This window comes from Sciurus vulgaris (genome assembly GCF_902686455.1).
Source record: "Sciurus vulgaris genome assembly, chromosome: 5".
Classification (NCBI taxonomy): domain Eukaryota; kingdom Metazoa; phylum Chordata; class Mammalia; order Rodentia; family Sciuridae; genus Sciurus; species Sciurus vulgaris.
In genome coordinates, this window is record NC_136465.1 from 94,454,208 (window position 1) to 94,472,199 (window position 17,992).

Below are 17,992 nucleotides of genomic sequence, written 5' to 3' on the forward strand. Positions count from 1 at the left end.
TATATAAAGAACTCAAAAAACTCTTCACCAAGAATACAAATAACCCAATCAACAAATGGGCTAAGGAAATGAACACACACTTCACAGAAGATCTACAAGCAATCAACAGATATGAAAAAATGTTCAACATCTCTAGTAATAAGAGAAATGCAAATCAAAACTACCCCCAAGATTCCATCTCACCCCAATTAGAATGGTGATTATCAAGAACACAAGCAGCAATAGGTGTTGGCAAGGATGTGGGGGAAAAGGTACACTCATACATTGTTGATGGGGTTGCAATTTAGTGCAGCCACTCTGGAAAGCAGTATGGAGATTCCTCAGAAAGCTTGGAATGGAACCATCATTTGACCCATCTATTCCACTCCTTGGCTTACACCCAAAGGACTTAAAATCAGCATACTACAGAAATGCAGCCACATCGATGTTCATAGATGCTCAATTCAAAATAGCCAGATTGTGGAACTAACTTAGATGCCCTTCAATTTATGAATGGATAGAGAAACTGTGGTATGTATATATACAATGGAATATTACTCAGCCATAAAGAATGATAAAATTATGGCATTTGCAGGCAAATGGACGAAATTGGAGGATATCATGCTAAGTGAGATAAGCCAATCTCAAAAAACCAAAGGATGAATGATCTCGCTGATAAGCTGATGATGACATATAATGGGGGGTGGGAGGGGTTAGTGTTAGTGTTAGGGTTAGGGATAGGGAGGGTGGCAAGAATGGAGGAAGGAGGGACTGTATAGAGGGAAAAGAGGGGTAGGAGGGGTGGGAAGGAAGGGAAAAAACAACAATGAATCAAACAACATTGTTCTATGTAAATTTATGATTACACAAATGGTATGTTTTACTCCATGTACAAAGAGAAACAACATGTATCCCATTTGTTTACAATTAATAAAAAGCAAGTAGAGGAAGAGATAAAGTACATTAAGATATATAATTAATCACTAGAAAACAACTTTTAGAAATTAAATTTGTCAGTAAAAAAGATGGTGAATCACAATTTATATGACACATTTATTCTTTTGTATGGATCAAATATAAACCAAAACTTAAAAGAATAAACAGAACTGTGGTTCTTGACATCTGCTACAAGAAAGATGGGAGGAAGATTATTACGGCATGATCAAAGAATGCTGAAGCACTTTTCTCGCATGAGAAGAAGAAAGAAGTATTAATAACTTCAAGTTTTATAAAAATATATAGTAAAATGTATAATTAAGAATTTCAGGACTGGGGTGAGGTTCAGTGGTAGAACACTTGCCTAGCACATGTGAGGCACTGGGTTTGATCCTAAGCACCACATTAAAAAAAAAGAATTTCAGAGCACTTACCAAAGAACAGAAGTACAACCTCGAGCTTCTCAATCAGTAGAAGAAAAGAAAAGATGATCAGATGGGGAGGGGAAGAGAGAGAAAACCTTCATCCATTGAACAGAAAGCAAGAAGGAAGTGGAAGGAAAAGAAAAGCTGCCCTCAAGTAAAACATATGAATGAGTCCAAAGACATTATTTACAACATGCAAAGTAATTAAACTTGCAAAATAAAATAGACTGACAGTTATTTTATAGAGGCCTAGAGGGTGGCTGCATTTCATGTTGCTCCAGGACTCAGGATTCAAAAGAGGAGATATTGAGACACTTGGGACCAACTCAAAGCAGCCGGGTGAGTCTCTCCCGTTGGGGAGGCGTCCCGGATGGGGCGGTAGTCCCGGAACACAGGGAACTTTGTGAAGTAGAGCTGCCGGCGAGACGCCCCTCCCCCCGCTGGAGCAGTGAACTCGGACATCTGGGAGCGTCGGAGAGTAGGCTGCTCAGCACAGCGCTGGGACTCGGGGCAACCACTGGGGCTCCGGCGGCTGCCCATAGGAGGAGCGGCGAGGAGAGCTGTGTGGACTCAGAACACCGGGGCCTGCCCTGAGGAGGAGGAGGAGTAGCGTGGCCACTTGGATTCAGAGTGACTGCACCAGAGCTACAGGCGGTTGCCAGAGGAGGGGCTGCGTGGCGAGCTGTTTGGACTCAGACCACTTCTGAACACCAGGGCCTGCCCAGAGGAGTAGGAGGAGGAGGAGGAGGAGCGCGGCGGGTCGTTTGGTCTCGAGTGGCCGCACCAGAGCTCCGGGCGGTTGCCCAGAGGACACGTGCAGTGGGTCACGTGGATTCAGAGCCACTCAGAGCGACCGCTCCTGAACACCTGGGGGATTATCTGGAGAAGGAGGAGGAACGGGGAGGGTCACTTCGACTCGGAGTGATTGATTGCCCAGGGCTACGGATGGTTGATGGGAGGAGGAGGCACGCAGTGAGTTGCTTGGACTCCTAGTGACCGCACCGGAATACTGGGCAGCTGTCTGGAGGAAGAGATGTGTGGCGGGTCTCTGGGACTCAGAGGGATTATACGGGGCCCCAGGTGGCTGCTCAGAGGAGGGGCCGCATAGCCAAGCAATTAGGTGCAGAGCAGGATCCCAGGATCTAGGAGGCTTCTGGGTGGAAGAGCCGCACAGAGACAGGCTTAGGGACGGAGCGAAGGTTCCAGGACTGCGGGCAGATTCTCTGAGGAGGGGCAGCCTAAGGAGATTCATCTGTGAAGGGTGAGGCTCTCAGGCCCAGGAGGTAGGGTCGGACCCCTGGGAACTTTGGAGAGGAAGGCAGCCCAGCCCAGGCGGTAGCGGTGAATTGAGGGGAACCTCTAGGAGGGAACTGACCAGCGAGACCTCCCCACCGGGTGAGTCTTCCCTGCTGGGTGAGGTTTCCCCACAAGGACGGTAAAACCAGAGACTCAGGCCCAAACAGGCCTTGCCTCAGCCCGCAGCCTAGTTCCCCTTTGAATGACCATTGGTCAACAAGTCGAGGCACCTCTGCCCACTAGCAGGGATTATACCCCACCTGAAGGCCACCACTCCTAGAGAGGCAGCTTCCTTGTGGAGCACCGCATTATCAATTTCCTCCAAGACTTCAGCCTACTGAAGGCTAAGGGGGGATATATATAGAAATCTTCAGGGACATTGTAAGTCAATAGAGGAAATCTGCAATATCTCAGCGGTCCACTGATACCTGAACAATATGAGAAAACAAGGAAAGAAAATGCTGCAAACAAATCTAGATGTTACATCAATAAAACCCAATGACAGCATGGCAGAAGAAATGACAGAAATGGAGTTCAGAATGTACATAATTAAAATGATCAGAGAAGCAAACGATGAGATGAAAGAGCAAATGCAAGCATTGAATGATCGCACCAATCGACAGTTAAAAGAGCAAATACAGGAAGCAAAAGATCATTTCCATAAAGAGTTAGAGATATTGAAAAAAAACCAAACAGAAATCCTTGACATGAAGGAAACAATAAACCAAATTAAGAACTCCATAGAAAGCATATCCAGTAGGATAGAACACCTGGAAGACAGAACCTCAGACATTGAAGACAAAATATTTAACCTTGAAAACAAAGTTGAACAAACAGAGAAGATGGTAAGAAATCATGAACAGAATCTACAAGAACTATGGGATATCATGAAAAGGCCAAATTTAAGAATTATTGGGATTGAGGAAGGCCTAGAGAAACAAGCCAAAGGAATGAACAATTTATTCAATGAAATAATATCAGAAAATTTCCCAAATCTGAAGAATGAAATGGAAAATCAAGTTCAAGAGGCTTATAGGACTCCAAATACACAAAATTACAACAGACCCACACCAAGGCACATTATAATGAAAATACATAACATACAAAATAAAGACAGAATTTTAAAGGCTGTGAGAGAAAAGAACCAAATTACATTCAGGGGAAAACCAATATGGATATCAGCAGATTTTTCAATCCAGACCCTAAAAGCTAGAAGGGCCTGGAACAACATTTTTCAAACCCTGAAAGAAAATGGATGCCAACCAAGAATCTTATACCCAGCAAAACTTACCTTCAAATTTGACGATGAAATAAAATCCTTCCATGATAAACAAAAGCTAAAAGAATTTACAAAAAGAAAGCCAGCATTACAGAACATTCTCAGCAAAATATTCCATGAGGAAGAGATGAAAAACAAAGAAGCAAATCAGCAAAGGGAGGAATTATCCTAAAGGAATTGTCAAATAAAGGAGGAAACAAGTTGTGTCAAACAAATAATTAAAAAATGAACCAAATGACCGGGAAACCAAATCCTATCTCTATAATAACCCTGAATGTTAATGGCCTGAATTCATCAATCAAAAGACATAGACTGGCAGATTGGATTAAAAAGAAAGATCCAACAATATGTTGCCTGCAAGAGACTCACCTCATAGAAAAAGATACCCATAGACTAAAGGTGAAAGGATGGGGAAAAACATACCATGCACATGGACTCAGCAAAATAGCTGGAGTATCCATCCTCATTTCCGATAATGTGGACTTCAAGCCAAAGTTAGTCAGAAGGGATAAAGAAGGTCATTTCATACTGCTTAAGGGAAGCACAAATCAGCACGATATAACAATCATAAACATCTATGCCCCAAACAGTGGCTCATCCATGTATGTCAAACAAATCCTTCTCAATTTCAGAAACCAAATACACCATAACACAATAATACTAGGTGATTTTAACACGCCTCTCTCACCACTGGACAGATCTTCCAGACAAAAATTGAACAAAGAAACCATAGATCTCAATAACACAATCAATAATTTAGACTTAATAGACATTTATAGAATATACCATCCAACCAAGAGCAAATACACTTTCTTCTCAGCAGCACATGGACCCTTCTCTAAAATAGACCATATATTATGGACAAAGCTAATGTTAGCAAATACAAGAAGATAGAGACACTAGCATGTATTCTATCAGATCATAATGGATTGAAGTTAGAAATAAATGAAAGAGTAAAACACAGAAACTATTCCAACATCTGGAGATTAAACAATATGCTACTATATGATGAATGGATAACAGAAGATATTAGGAAGGAAATTAAAAAATTCTTAGAGGTAAATGAGAACAAAGAAACATCATATCAAAATCTCTGGGGCACTATGAAAGCAGTACTTAGAGGGAAATTTATTTCATGGAGCGCATTTAATAAAAGAAGTAAAACTCAACAAATAAACGACCTAACACTACAGCTCAAAGCCCTAGAAAAAGAAGAACAGACCAGCACCAAAAGTAGTAGAAGACAGGAAATAGTTAAACTCAGAGCTGAAATCAATGAAATTGAAACAAAAGAAACAATACAAAAAATTGACAAAATAAGTAGTTGGTTCTTCAAAAAAATAAACAAAATTGATAAATCTTTAGCCACACTAACAAAGAGAAGACGAGAGAAAACCCAAATCACTAAAATTCGGAATGAACAAGGAAATATCACAACAGACACGATTGAAATAAAAAACATAATTAGAAGCTATTTTGAAAATCTATACTCCAACAAAATAGAAAATTTCGAAGACATCAACAGGTTTCTAGAGACATATGAATTGAATAAACTGAACGAGGAGGACATACACAATTTAAATAGACCAATTTCAAGTACTGAAATAGAAGAAGTCATCAAAAGCCTACCAACAAAGAAAAGTCCGGGACCAGATGGGTTCTCAGCCGAGTTCTACAAAACCTTTAAAGAAGAGCTCATTCCAATACTTCTCAAAGTATTCCATAAAATAGAAGAGGAGGGAACCCTTCCAAACTCATTCTATAAAGCCAATATCACACTGATACCTAAACCAGACAGAGACACATCAAGGAAAGAAAATTTCAGACCAATATCCTTAATGAACATCGATGCAAAAATTCTCAACAAAATTTTAGCAAATCGCATACAAAAACATATTAAAAAGATAGTGCACCATGATCAAGTGGGTTTCATCCCAGGGATGCAAGGTTGGTTCAACATCAGAAAATCAATAAACATAATACACCATATTAATAGACTTAAAGTCAAGAATCACATGATTATTTCAATAGATGCAGAAAAAGCATTTGATAAAATACAGCACCCCTTCATGCTCAAAACACTAGAAAAAATAGGGATAGTGGGAACATTCCTTAGCATTGTAAAGGCCATTTATGCTAAGCCCATGGCTAATATCATTCTAAATGGTGAAAAACTGAAAGCATTCCCCCTAAAAACTGGAACAAGGCAGGGATGCCCTCTTTCACCACTTCTATTCAACATCGTTCTTGAGACTCTGGCCAGAGCAATTAGACAAACCAAAGAAATTAAAGGGATACGAATTGGAAAAGAAGAACTCAAACTATCCCTGTTCGCTGATGACATGATTATATATTTAGAGGAACCTGGAAATTCCACCAGAAAACTCTTAGAACTCATAAGTGAATTCAGTAAAGTAGCAGGTTACAAGATCAATGCCCATAAATCCAACGCATTTTTATACATAAGTGATGAATCTTCAGAAAGAGAAATTAGGAAAACTACCCCATTCAAAATAGCCTCGAAAAAAATAAAATACTTGGGAATCAATCTCACAAAAGAGGTGAAAGACCTCTACAATGAGAACTATACAATACTAAAGAAAGAAATTAAAGAACACCTTAGAAGATGGAAAGATCTTCCATGTTCTTGGATAGGAAGAATTAATATTGTCAAAATGGCCATACTACTTAAAGTGCTATACAAATTCAATGCAATTCCAATTCAAATCCCAATGACGTACCTTACAGAAATAGAGCAAGCAATTATGAAATTCATCTGGAAGAATAAGAAACCCAGAATAGCTAAAACAATCCTTAGCAGGAAGAGTGAAACAGGGGGTTTTGCAATACCAGATCTTCAACTCTACTACAAAGCAATAGTAACAAAAACGGCATGGTATTGGTACCAAAATAGAAAGGTAGATCAATGGTACAGAATAGAGGACACGGACACAAACCCAAATAAATACAATTTTCTCATACTAGACAAAGGGGCCAAAAATATGCAATGGAGAAAAGATAGCCTCTTCAACAAATGGTGCTGGGAGAATTGGAAATCCATATGCAACAGAATGAAACTAAACCCATATCTCTCACCATGCACGAAACTAAACTCAAAATGGATTAAGGACCTCGGAATCAGACCAGAGACCCTGCAGATTATAGAAGAAAAAGTAGGTCCAAATCTTCACCTTGTTGGTCTAGGATCAGACTTCCTTAACAGGACTCCCACAGCACAAGAAATAAAAGCTAGAATCAATAACTGGGATAGATTCAAACTAAAAAGCTTTCTCTCAGCAAAGGAAACTATCAGGAATGTGAAGAAAGAGCCTACAGAGTGGGAGAATATCTTTGCCAATCATACTTCAGATAGAGCACTAATCTCCAGAATCTATAAAGAACTCAAAAAACTCTGCTCCAAGAATTCAAATAATCCAGTCAACAAATGGGCTAAGGAAATGAATAGACACTTCACAGAAGAAGATCTACAAGCAATCAACAAACATATGGAAAAATGCTCAACATCTCTAGTAATAAGAGAAATGCAAATCAAAACCACCCTAAGATTCCATCTCACCCCAATTAGAATGGCGATTATCAAGAATACGAGCAACAACAGGTGTTGGCGAGGATGTGGGGAGAAGTGTACACTCATACATTGCTGGTGGGGCTGCAAATTAGTGCAGCCACTCTGGAAAGCAGTGTGGAGATTCCTTAGAAAACTTGGAATGGACCCTCCATTTGACCCAGCTATCCCACTCCTTGGCCTATACCCAAAGGACTTAAAATCAGCATACTACAGAGATACAGCCACATCAATGTTCATAGCTGCTCAATTCACAATAGCCAGACTGTGGATCCAACCTAGATGCCCTTCAATTGACGAGTGGATAAAGAAACTGTGGTATATATATATACAATGGAATATTACTCAGCCATAAAGAATGATAAAATTATGGCATTTGCAGGCAAATGGATGAAATTGGAGAATATCATGCTAAGTGAGATAAGCCAATCTCAAAAAGCCAAAGGACGAATGATATCGCTAATAAGTGGAGGATGACACATAATGGGGGGGAGGGAAGGGTTAGTGTTAGGGTTAGAGTTAGGGTTAGGGAGGGGGGCAAGTATGGAGGAAGGAAGTACTGTATAGAGGGAAAAGAGGGGTGGGAGGGGTGGGGGGAAGGGAAAAAATAACAGAATGAATCAAACAACATTGTTCTATGTAAATTTATGATTACACAAATGGTATGCCTTTACACCATGTACAAACAGAGAAACAACATGTATCCCATTTGTTTACAATAAAAATAAATAAATAAATAAATAAACAAAAATAATAATAATAAAATAGACTATTAGATTAGGTTTTTTAAAATCCATGCCTCTGTTGCTCACAAGACACATAACTAAAATAAAATGACCAGGAACTCTGAAATCAAGGGACTCCGAAAAAGGAGGCACTGAGGTGAATACTAAAGATAAGGTAGCTGGTGTTATAATAGTAATATCAGGCAAAAAGTATTTGTTGGGAAATGATGGTGCTCTGGGAAGCAACCACAAAAACATCTGGCCTGATGATCCCTGGTTGGATCTTTCTAGATCCTGAGCTTCCACCATGGGGCATTAGAACCAGACTCCAAGTCTGTAAGTTGCATACAGACCTGGACAATCTAAAACCTTCAGCATGTATTAGCAAGAGTTCAATAAACCTGAATTAATTACATCTGTAAACAATGGATGTTGCATAGAAACTCTCTACAGGTAAAACACACTCCCTCAGATGTACAATGTGATACAAAAATTCTGGTTAAGGATTGCACATGTCACTTCCTCAAGGTCTGCACAGCAGTTAACAGTCCTCCATATTTCCTTTCCCTCCCCTCCAACAGGTTCACAATATTCTCTATTTTGTTGGTGCAACTATGTAAAATGAAAGCAGAAAATTCGACTGAAAATTATCTAAGGTTGAGCATCTTGGAGCACAACACAGTAGCTGTGCCTCCACAGTCCTTTCCTGGGGTGAGTAAAAAGAGGGCTACAAGAGAGAAAGAGAGAATTCCAACACCACAGGCATTTTGAGACAGACCTGCAATATTCTCACACCCTCCCTTTGACCTTGTATCATCTTTCTGGTTTTGAGTAAAAAGAACATCTAATAATAACTTCATTCTCCATAGGGGGAAAAAGTCAGAGTTGTCAGTTATTTCCAGAAAGAATTTTATATTGAATTCCAAAACTAAGAAAATAATATAAATGCATTCAACTATGCCAATAAACTCCAATGCACTGACAGGCAGCTCTGAATGCATTTTGATGAGAGATAGCTTTTCTAAAATTACTAAATTAAGATCAATAATTGCAACTTCATGTTTCTCAGGCAAAGTCTTCTCCTTGCTACTTTTTTTTTTTTTTAACTCTAAAACAGTGGTGAAAGAAGCAAAGGAAATAAATTGCATGATGTCTACTCAATCCTAGACCACCACCTTCCTTGGACACATCTTGTGAGGAGAAAGTCCCTTCCATCAGTCCCTGGAGAAAGAGCAACTTGTGCCAGGTAGCATCCACTGATGGTGGAGCACTCATAACTGGAATATTTGTCCTCTTCAATAAATACTTAGAATTGTAGGAGAGGCTTTAGAAAATTTCTACGCATATGTGAAAGAGACAGAAACAGAAATGGATTCATCAAAGAAACTAGATAAATCACAGGCAAATAAAAATCCCTATCTGTACATTAGAACCCATTTCCTGTCATAATTGAGCTCTGATACTTAATTATCTGTTGTCCATAAAAGTGGGGCAGTTGCTTAAGCTTCTGGTCTTTATTCATTTCCTTCAACAGGGTTAGAGATATAATTGACTACACAACAGTTGTTTTTTAATGCAGGTTTGTCAAAAGAAAAGCAGAGGAAAGAACAGAGAAAAAGCTGAGAACCAGCTATTCCATTTGTTTGCATATTTATGATTTTTTATCAACAGGAGTAGGGAGGAAGCAAGTTGGTTTTTTGTTCTTTTGTGTTATGAGATACATGCCTGAAAGTTTCTAAAACATGTGTTTAGTTAAGGGATACTTACAATGTGAACCCCATGTCACCTCCACCCAGAGCAAGCAACAATTTCAGGAGACCTCCACCCCTCCCCAGTCAACTCCTGCCTCCCCTCTAAGAGGAAACACTATCTGAATTTTGTGACAATGATTTTCTTGAATTTCTTTATAGATCTTCCCATTGCTAAAATGCCCCTAACAAAATTGTGTTTATTTAGCTTGTTTTTGAACTTAACAATAGTGTTAGAGTGTTAGAGTGAATGCATTTGTTGCATCTCATTTTCATTCAGAGTTTTTAGATTTATTCATAGCATTACACACAGATGCAATCCTTTAATTTTCAGAGCTACACTGTATTCCATTGTATGAATATATCATAACTTTAATCACCTATTCAACAGGTGATGGACATACGGATAGAGTTCAGTCTGGGAGTATTTAGAACAAGGCTGGACATTCTTGAGCATGTGTCCTAGTGAACACATGGAGGAACTCCTTTTGGACAGATTTCAAGAATATTCAGCCAAGAGTAAAACTGGCAAGTCATGGACTGTTTACTTCTTTAACTTAACTACTTTCTGCTAGGTGCTGATCTCAGTTACCATCTCACCAGCTGTGTCTAAAAGCTCTAAGGTATGCCGTGGATGGTAAATAGCCTTATCTTGTTCAAATTAAAAGATATGTTGCAAATCATGAAGACAGAAAATAGGACATTTGTGCTCAGATATGCTGGGAAGCATACAGACTTTAAACTACATATATTTGAAGACCACCCTTATTACTTATATGACCTTACCCATGTTGCTCACCCTCTCAATTCTCTTTTATATAAAATGAGAATATCTATCTCAGGGCCATTTGCAAGTTCACATAAAATAAATGGGGAGTGCCTAACACAGTACCTGATGCAAAGTAGAGATGCAATAATTTCTAGCTATCATTTTAATTCTCTCCTTCACTTATTTCCAAAACCAGTTTGAGAACCAAGGAACTAGTTTCTCTGAGTGAGTTATAAGGCAGAGAGCTACACCTCGCAGATTTTTTTCCTAATACTCCATTTTTTTTTTTCATTTTGTAATACTAGAGCTGAGAAATGTGTCATGAATAAAAATGACCAGAAAACATAAACTTCCTTTAGGACATTTGAAACTCTAAGACCAAATATCAAATCAAATGCAGCAAAAGGTATCATGAAGACTTTAAAAGAAAAGATGAAAGAGTAACTAAAAACAACTATTTTCAAGACATGGAAAAAGTAAATACTCCATCAGGATTTAATTCACCATTTTCATTCATTCATTATGATTAAGAGAAATGAAGTTCTTACCTCATTAAGAAGGAGATGCGCTACTAACGAGAATATTCTAATATTCCCTTACAGTCATTCATTCACTGGAGAAATACTGCAAGAATTGACAATTAACTCTTGATGGTTAAAAGACATTTTAAAAAGTTACTAACCTCCTTTCATTCTGAGTAATGGTGCCATTTTCCAGCTTTTTAACCGTTGTTGCTAGCACTTTATTTGCATCATTAGCAAAGTCTAAGTCTCGGACCTCAGACAGTGGGACAGACACAATGGCAAAGGCTTCTTTGTCCTCTTTCGTTTGACAGGTTCCGATCTGGAATGTGTTTTTCCATTAAGATTAGCTCCGCTAAATAACTATGCAATATTATTGCAAGACTAACACATCTCAGTAGGTTTAAGAAATACAAGGCACGAATAGATAATCCAAACACAATAATTCCCACATGCATTACTCCCCAGGAAAGAATGCAGGCATGCGGCGATTTCCCTTGCCCATTCCCTGCCCTGTTTCCAGAGTGCCAGTGGAAATGTGTCCCTTCAACACTTGCCCTTTGCTTCAGTTCCAACAGAGTACAGAAGAGGCAATCCTGGAATCATACCTTCTTCCCAAATGTTACTCCCATTCCTTTTGGAATCTGTACTACTGACTCCTGACAGCCCCACTGCAGCCAACCCATATATATAGTACAGCTACCTTAGCATGTGGCAGATAAGAGAGCTCAATGAAATTAACTGCAATAATCTCTAAAGTTGATAAAGGTGGATTCTAAGGAACACGTCAGAAACCCCCTAAATCCTATGAACACAGCATTTGATAAAAAATTAAACCATTCTCAGCAATATTTACCTTTAACATAACAGGCCTCTCTTCATCTGTGTCTATAGGAATACTAGTACTGGTTACCCATGTGTTGGTGCATAAATGTCTTAACCGAACATATGAGTTCCTAAAAACAAACAATTTATAAAACAGACTATAACAAATTTGCACACTTAACATGTTGACACATTTAACAGTTTCATATATGATGTGAACATAAATATATCTTAGACTAGTAATTGACTCAAGATTCATTTGGTTTAAGAAAAAATTCTGAATTTGACTACTTCAAAGCAAGCAGTATTATTACCCAGATTAATCATTCTCAAAATGTGGTCCCTGGACCAGTAATATCAATAACACCAGGGAAATTATCAGAAATGTAAACTCTCAGACCTCATCCCAGTCCATTAAACCAGAAACTCTGGGGTTGAGGTCCAAAACTGAGTAGTTTAACAGGCTTCCCATGCAATTTTGATATGCACTAAAATGAGAACACTGATCAAGTAATCACCTCCATTAAAACTGCTCCCTGCCAGCTGTCCTTTGTATAGCTTAATCATCTGCATGTGAAAGTATGTACAGCCAATCTTCATCATTTGTGAACTACATGCTTGTAAATTCTACTTACTAAAATTTATTTGTAACCCCAAGATCAGGGGTTATTTGAGGATACGTGCAAGGTGGTCATTTGAGGATATGTGTAAGGTGACAAAGCATTTAAGTCATCCAACACGCACATTTCCAAGCTGAGGTCCAGCAAGGTGACATTTGGCCTCCTTGTTTCAGCTCTACTGTAAATACATGTTCCTTTTGCAGTCCATATAGTGCTGCTTTTTTTTTTTTCCATTTCTGTGCTTTTTACTGGTGATTTTGGTGTTTAAAATGGCTCCCATTCTAGAAATGCTATCTACCATTCCTGTGATATGACTAGAGAAAATTCTTAGGCTAGATAAGCTTCATTTAGGCATGAGTTACAGTCCTGTTTCCATGAGGTCAATGTTAAAGAATCAACAATATGCAGACAATAAGGTGTCTCTGAACAGAAACGCACACAAAACTAGTTTATGTATTGACTGACGAAAATGACCAGAAACTAACAGGAACATAACCCTATACTTCCCCTAAGAACAATGGTTCATTTTGGCTAATTCCATGAATCATGAATAACAAAAATATGACCTGTGAGAGAATGTCTGGAAAAGCACACCTAGAACTTCATCCAACTCAAATATTACTGTTTTTATTGAATGTTTTATTACCATTATTTCTTTAACAAATATGTGTATAGGACTAATTAAAAGAAAAAGTCCATAGAGTTTTCTGCCTTAGAGTTTGCTAAGTTCACTATAAAGATTAGATATAATAAGGTGTAAAATATTTTGACCAAGAAGAGAAAATAAATAAAATGCCAAAGGCCTCAAGGAAAGAGATTCATTCAACAATTCAGTTCTACATTCACAAAAGTAGAATAAACTGAAAATGAGTTGCAAAAGTCTAAAATGACAAGTATCTGATGCTGGACATTGAACCCAGAGGTGCTTTACACTGAGTTGCATCCCCAGCCCTTTTTATTTTTTATTTTGAAACAGGGTCTCACTAAGAGAATTATACTCCAACCTGTTAACTTACATTTTGAGAGGATTTGGGAACTGAGTGCCTCTTTAGTACCTCTTTAGGATTTAGAAATCTGTTTTCCATAAGACCTTGATGTAATATGAACATTGAAGATATGAAGGTATTGTAGCATAGTGGTTTAGAGTGCACACTTTATGTCCCCATTCTCCAAGATCAACTCCACTTCATGAGCATGACAAGCCAATTCATTTGTCACTCTAAGCCCCTGGTTCTCAAACTCTGCTTCACATCACCTGGGAAGTTTTTACAATCCCAGAGCCCAGAATGAACCCAATACTAATTGAACCAGGATATCTGTGAATGGAAATTAATTTGCAGAATTGGCATTATCTGAGGACTTGTTAGGAGTGCAGTTTCTCAGGTACTCACCCTAGACAAAATGAATCATAAACTGCAATAAGACTTTATTGGCCTCTTTTAGTTTAAAGTTTGGGAAATTTGTACTCCCTATCAAAATCACTTGGGTAATGCTTTAAGAAAATAAAGGTAAAGGCTTCCTTCCACCCCCAAGATTGACTTCATTGGTCTTCTTGCAACAGGGCATGGGGAGGTTTTGATGCTGTCCAGGTGGCTCTAATTTAAAGCCAACTTGAGAAGGTATTTTAACTCACCTCTAGTTCCTGATCTGTAAAGATTAAATCCTGCTGCCAGAATTAGATAATATTTAGGAAGAACTTACTTATCACATATAAAGTGCTCCAGAGCTTTATTATAATAAGCTTTATTATTAAGTATAAATTAATGATAGCCTTAATACAATGAATGAAAGAACCTCAACAGTTCTGAACAGTGGGAGATTAACACTTCCATACAAAGCTCAACTCAGGGTCCTTGGCATGGGTCTATGCACTTCACAGTGAGATCTCTTACCATTTCCTTAAACAAACTCTCATGATTGGCATTCAAGAAAGACTCTAATTTTAAGCCAAGCTTGGAGGCACATGTCTGCAATCCCAGTGGCTCTGCGGGCTGAGTCAGGAAGATCACAAATTCAAAACCAACCTCAGCAACTTGGCAAGGCTAAGCAACTCAGAAAGACCCTGTCTCTAAATAAAATATTTTTTTAAAGGGCTTGGGATGTGGCTCAGTGGTTAAGTACCCCTGGGTTCAATCCCTAGTCCTAAAACATAAATAAAAAGACTGCATTTTTGCTGAAAAATCTAAAATGAGTAACATCATCATAAGGAGTAATTAAGATCCCAATTCTCGGAAGACAAGGCAGGAGACAGACCTGGATCAGGTAAAACCCTCAGAGGGATCTCTTTTTAGACCATACGGGAGAAAGGGAAGACTGAGAGATGGACTCACATAAGGTCAAGATTCACCAACATTCCTCATGAATAAGAATGCCATGGAATACCCTGGAAAACTCCACAAGTGGTATTTCTCAGCAGTATTAGTACCATCGTGGGTATCCTTCTCAAAAGGGACTGGCACAACAGCATCTGCATCTTGGCATAGATACCTTCATTCACCTAATCACTACCCAAAGCCCAAGTATAGCACTGCTCCATCAAGGCCAAATTAGAAATGTACCACCTGGCCCAACAACGTGGGTGGAACTCAGTATGTCCACAGAGCGCATCAAGGTGCTCCTGTTGGAAAGGAGATGGTTGTGGACAAAAGAGCTCAACTAAAATAGTCAAATTCAAGCAAAAGAGCGTAAGATATTCTCTTGCATTAGGTTCTGGCTACCTCCTTTCCCCTCACACTCCCCACTCACTTAGGTCCAGCTCTACTTGCCTCCTCACTGGTCCTTAAAAACACCTAGTAAATTTCAAGATTCTTCCATTCATTCCCTATTCCTGCTGCTTGAAACACTCCCCCCCAATGGAGTGGACCTGATCCCTTGATTCAAGGGCCATTCCTGCACACTCTGACCTAACAGAATTCTCTGTATTCTGCAATTTTTCTTCAAAGCATTATCATTACCTGACCTATATTTTGTGTTTGCTGGTTTGTTTACAGCTTGCCTCTCCCATTTGAATGTAAGTCTGTAACCAGTTTGCTATAACCAGTTGTCTTCTCAGTGCCAAAGGCAATGCCTGGAATGTAATCAATGTTCCATAAATATTGTTGACTGAATCACTAAATAAATGAACAAATGAATAAATAAAGTGGGGAACCTGACATAATAAAAATAAATGGTAAAAGTATTCCTAGAAATGCTTTTAGATTATTTATCATTTTAGTAACCAAAGGCCATACAATAGGAATAAATGATTCTTATGAATTTTTCAGAACTTCATTGGTCCTGTACCTTTTAATTATTTATAAGAATAAAATAAACTATGTTAATCTACTCACAAAAGAGGCACAATATTTTACACACTTTTTCTTTGCTTATGCTCTGGATATCACAAAAATTATATTAATGCTAGGATTTTCATTCTTAACCTACCCCTAAAATTATTCAGAGAAATATCTTTTAACCATATATTCTTTTTTTTACCTGGGAACCAGGCAGTCAGCTCTCTGAAGAGTTGTGGCATCCAGTTCAAAAAGAGATGCAATGTCATTTCCATGTGGGACTGAGACCAAAGTATACATGATCTTCTCCCCTGACTGGCGTTTTTTCTTTGAAGTTGGAAGGTCTCCATCTCTCTGTTGAGAAGATATAAAGTTTACTTTTATCAACTTTCTTATTAAACTAGCCACTTAATCAGGATATAGTGTTTGAATTTGCATGTTTCTAAAGGTGTCTATTTCACATGACTCAGAAACAGTAGATCAGACCTGACAGCCTTTGAGGAAACTATTATCAACATTGGTATGTCACACATTCCCAGATGGCATGGCTGGATCCAGGCACATCAATAAGGCAGTAACAGTCACAATAGCTATGGTCCTTTTCCTTGTTTCCTTGAACCTACTGAAAAGTAGGGATCTGGGCCATTCTACATTTAAACCAAATATGGAAAAGAAACTGTTTCATCTAGATTCATAAATTAAAGACACACAAATGGGCAATGAATATATGAAAAGGTGCTCAACATCACTAATCAAAATGGAAATAGAAATCCAAACCACAATGAAATATCAACTTACACCCATTAAAATATATTTTCAAGAAGACAAAAGATAATAAGTATTGGGAGGGTGTAGAGAGAAAGGAACCATCACACACTATTGGTGGGACTATAGACTGGTGCAGCCCTCATGGAAAACAATTTGGATGTTCCTAAACAAGCTAAAAAGAAAGCTACCACATGGCCCAGTAACCCCTCCACTGGGCACAGATGCAGAGGAGATGAAATCCTCACTCATAAAGACGTCTGTGCCCCACAGTCACTGCAGCACTATTCACAATGGCCATCACATGGAGACAAACTAAGTGTCCATTGATGGATGACAGGGCTAAGAAACCTATGAGACATATATAAATACACAGACAGACAGATAGATGGTCCCCAATTTAGGATAGTTTGACTTATAATGTTTTTTACTTTCTGATATATAAATCAATATGCATTCATTAGAAATCACACTCCAGAAAAACAAGTTTGATCTTTTCCTTGGCTAGCAATATGCAGCATGATACTCTTGCTATGCCAGGGAACCTCAGCTCCTAGTCAGCCACAAGGTATCAAGGATCAACAACCAATAATCGATAATATATTGTGTTGCTAAGGATATGATGATTGGTAGATTAAGAGTGTTAAAAGCATTTCCAACTATGAATTTTCAACTTAGAGTAAGTTTTTTTTTATTTTTACACAATACATATTGGTTCATTGTACACAAATGGGGTACGACTTCTCATTTCTGTGGTTGTACAGCCATAGATTCACAACATTTGTGTAATTATACATGTACATAGGGTAATGATGTCTGTCTCATTCCACTATCTTTCCTTCATCCTGCTCTCTCCCCTCCCCTCATTTTCCTCTACACAATCTAACACTCCTGCATTCTTCCCTTAACCCCACCCAGTTATGTATCAGCATCCACTTATCAGAGAAAACATTCAGCCTTTGGTTTTCAGGGATTGGTTTATCTCATTTAGCATGATATTCTCCAACTCCATCCATTTACCTGCAAATGCCATAATTTTATTCTTATTTATAGATGAATGATATTACTTTGTGGATATATACCAGTTTATTTATCCAATCATCTATTGAAGAGCATCTAGGTTGGTTCCACAATCTAGCTATTGTGAATTGAGCAGCTACAAACATTGATGTGGCTACATCACTGTAGTATGCTGATTTTAAGTCCTTTTATAAGCCAAGGAGTGGGATAGCTGGGTCAACTAGTG

At 38.5% G+C, this 17,992-nt stretch overlaps 1 protein-coding gene across 2 annotated transcripts in view; it reads right to left on the minus strand.

The window, feature by feature from the left end:
• Positions 1-17,992, minus strand: part of ITPR2 (inositol 1,4,5-trisphosphate receptor type 2) — a 525,070-nt gene that overhangs the window by 329,579 nt on the left and 177,499 nt on the right. For both annotated transcript variants that reach the window (XM_079139251.1, XM_079139250.1), the window contains 3 exons: positions 16,184-16,335; positions 12,121-12,220; positions 11,426-11,586 (listed from right to left, as the gene is read on the minus strand). In XM_079139251.1, the coding sequence (XP_078995377.1) occupies positions 11,426-11,586; positions 12,121-12,220; positions 16,184-16,335 (413 nt within the window). The remainder of the gene's footprint in view (positions 1-11,425; positions 11,587-12,120; positions 12,221-16,183; positions 16,336-17,992) is intronic.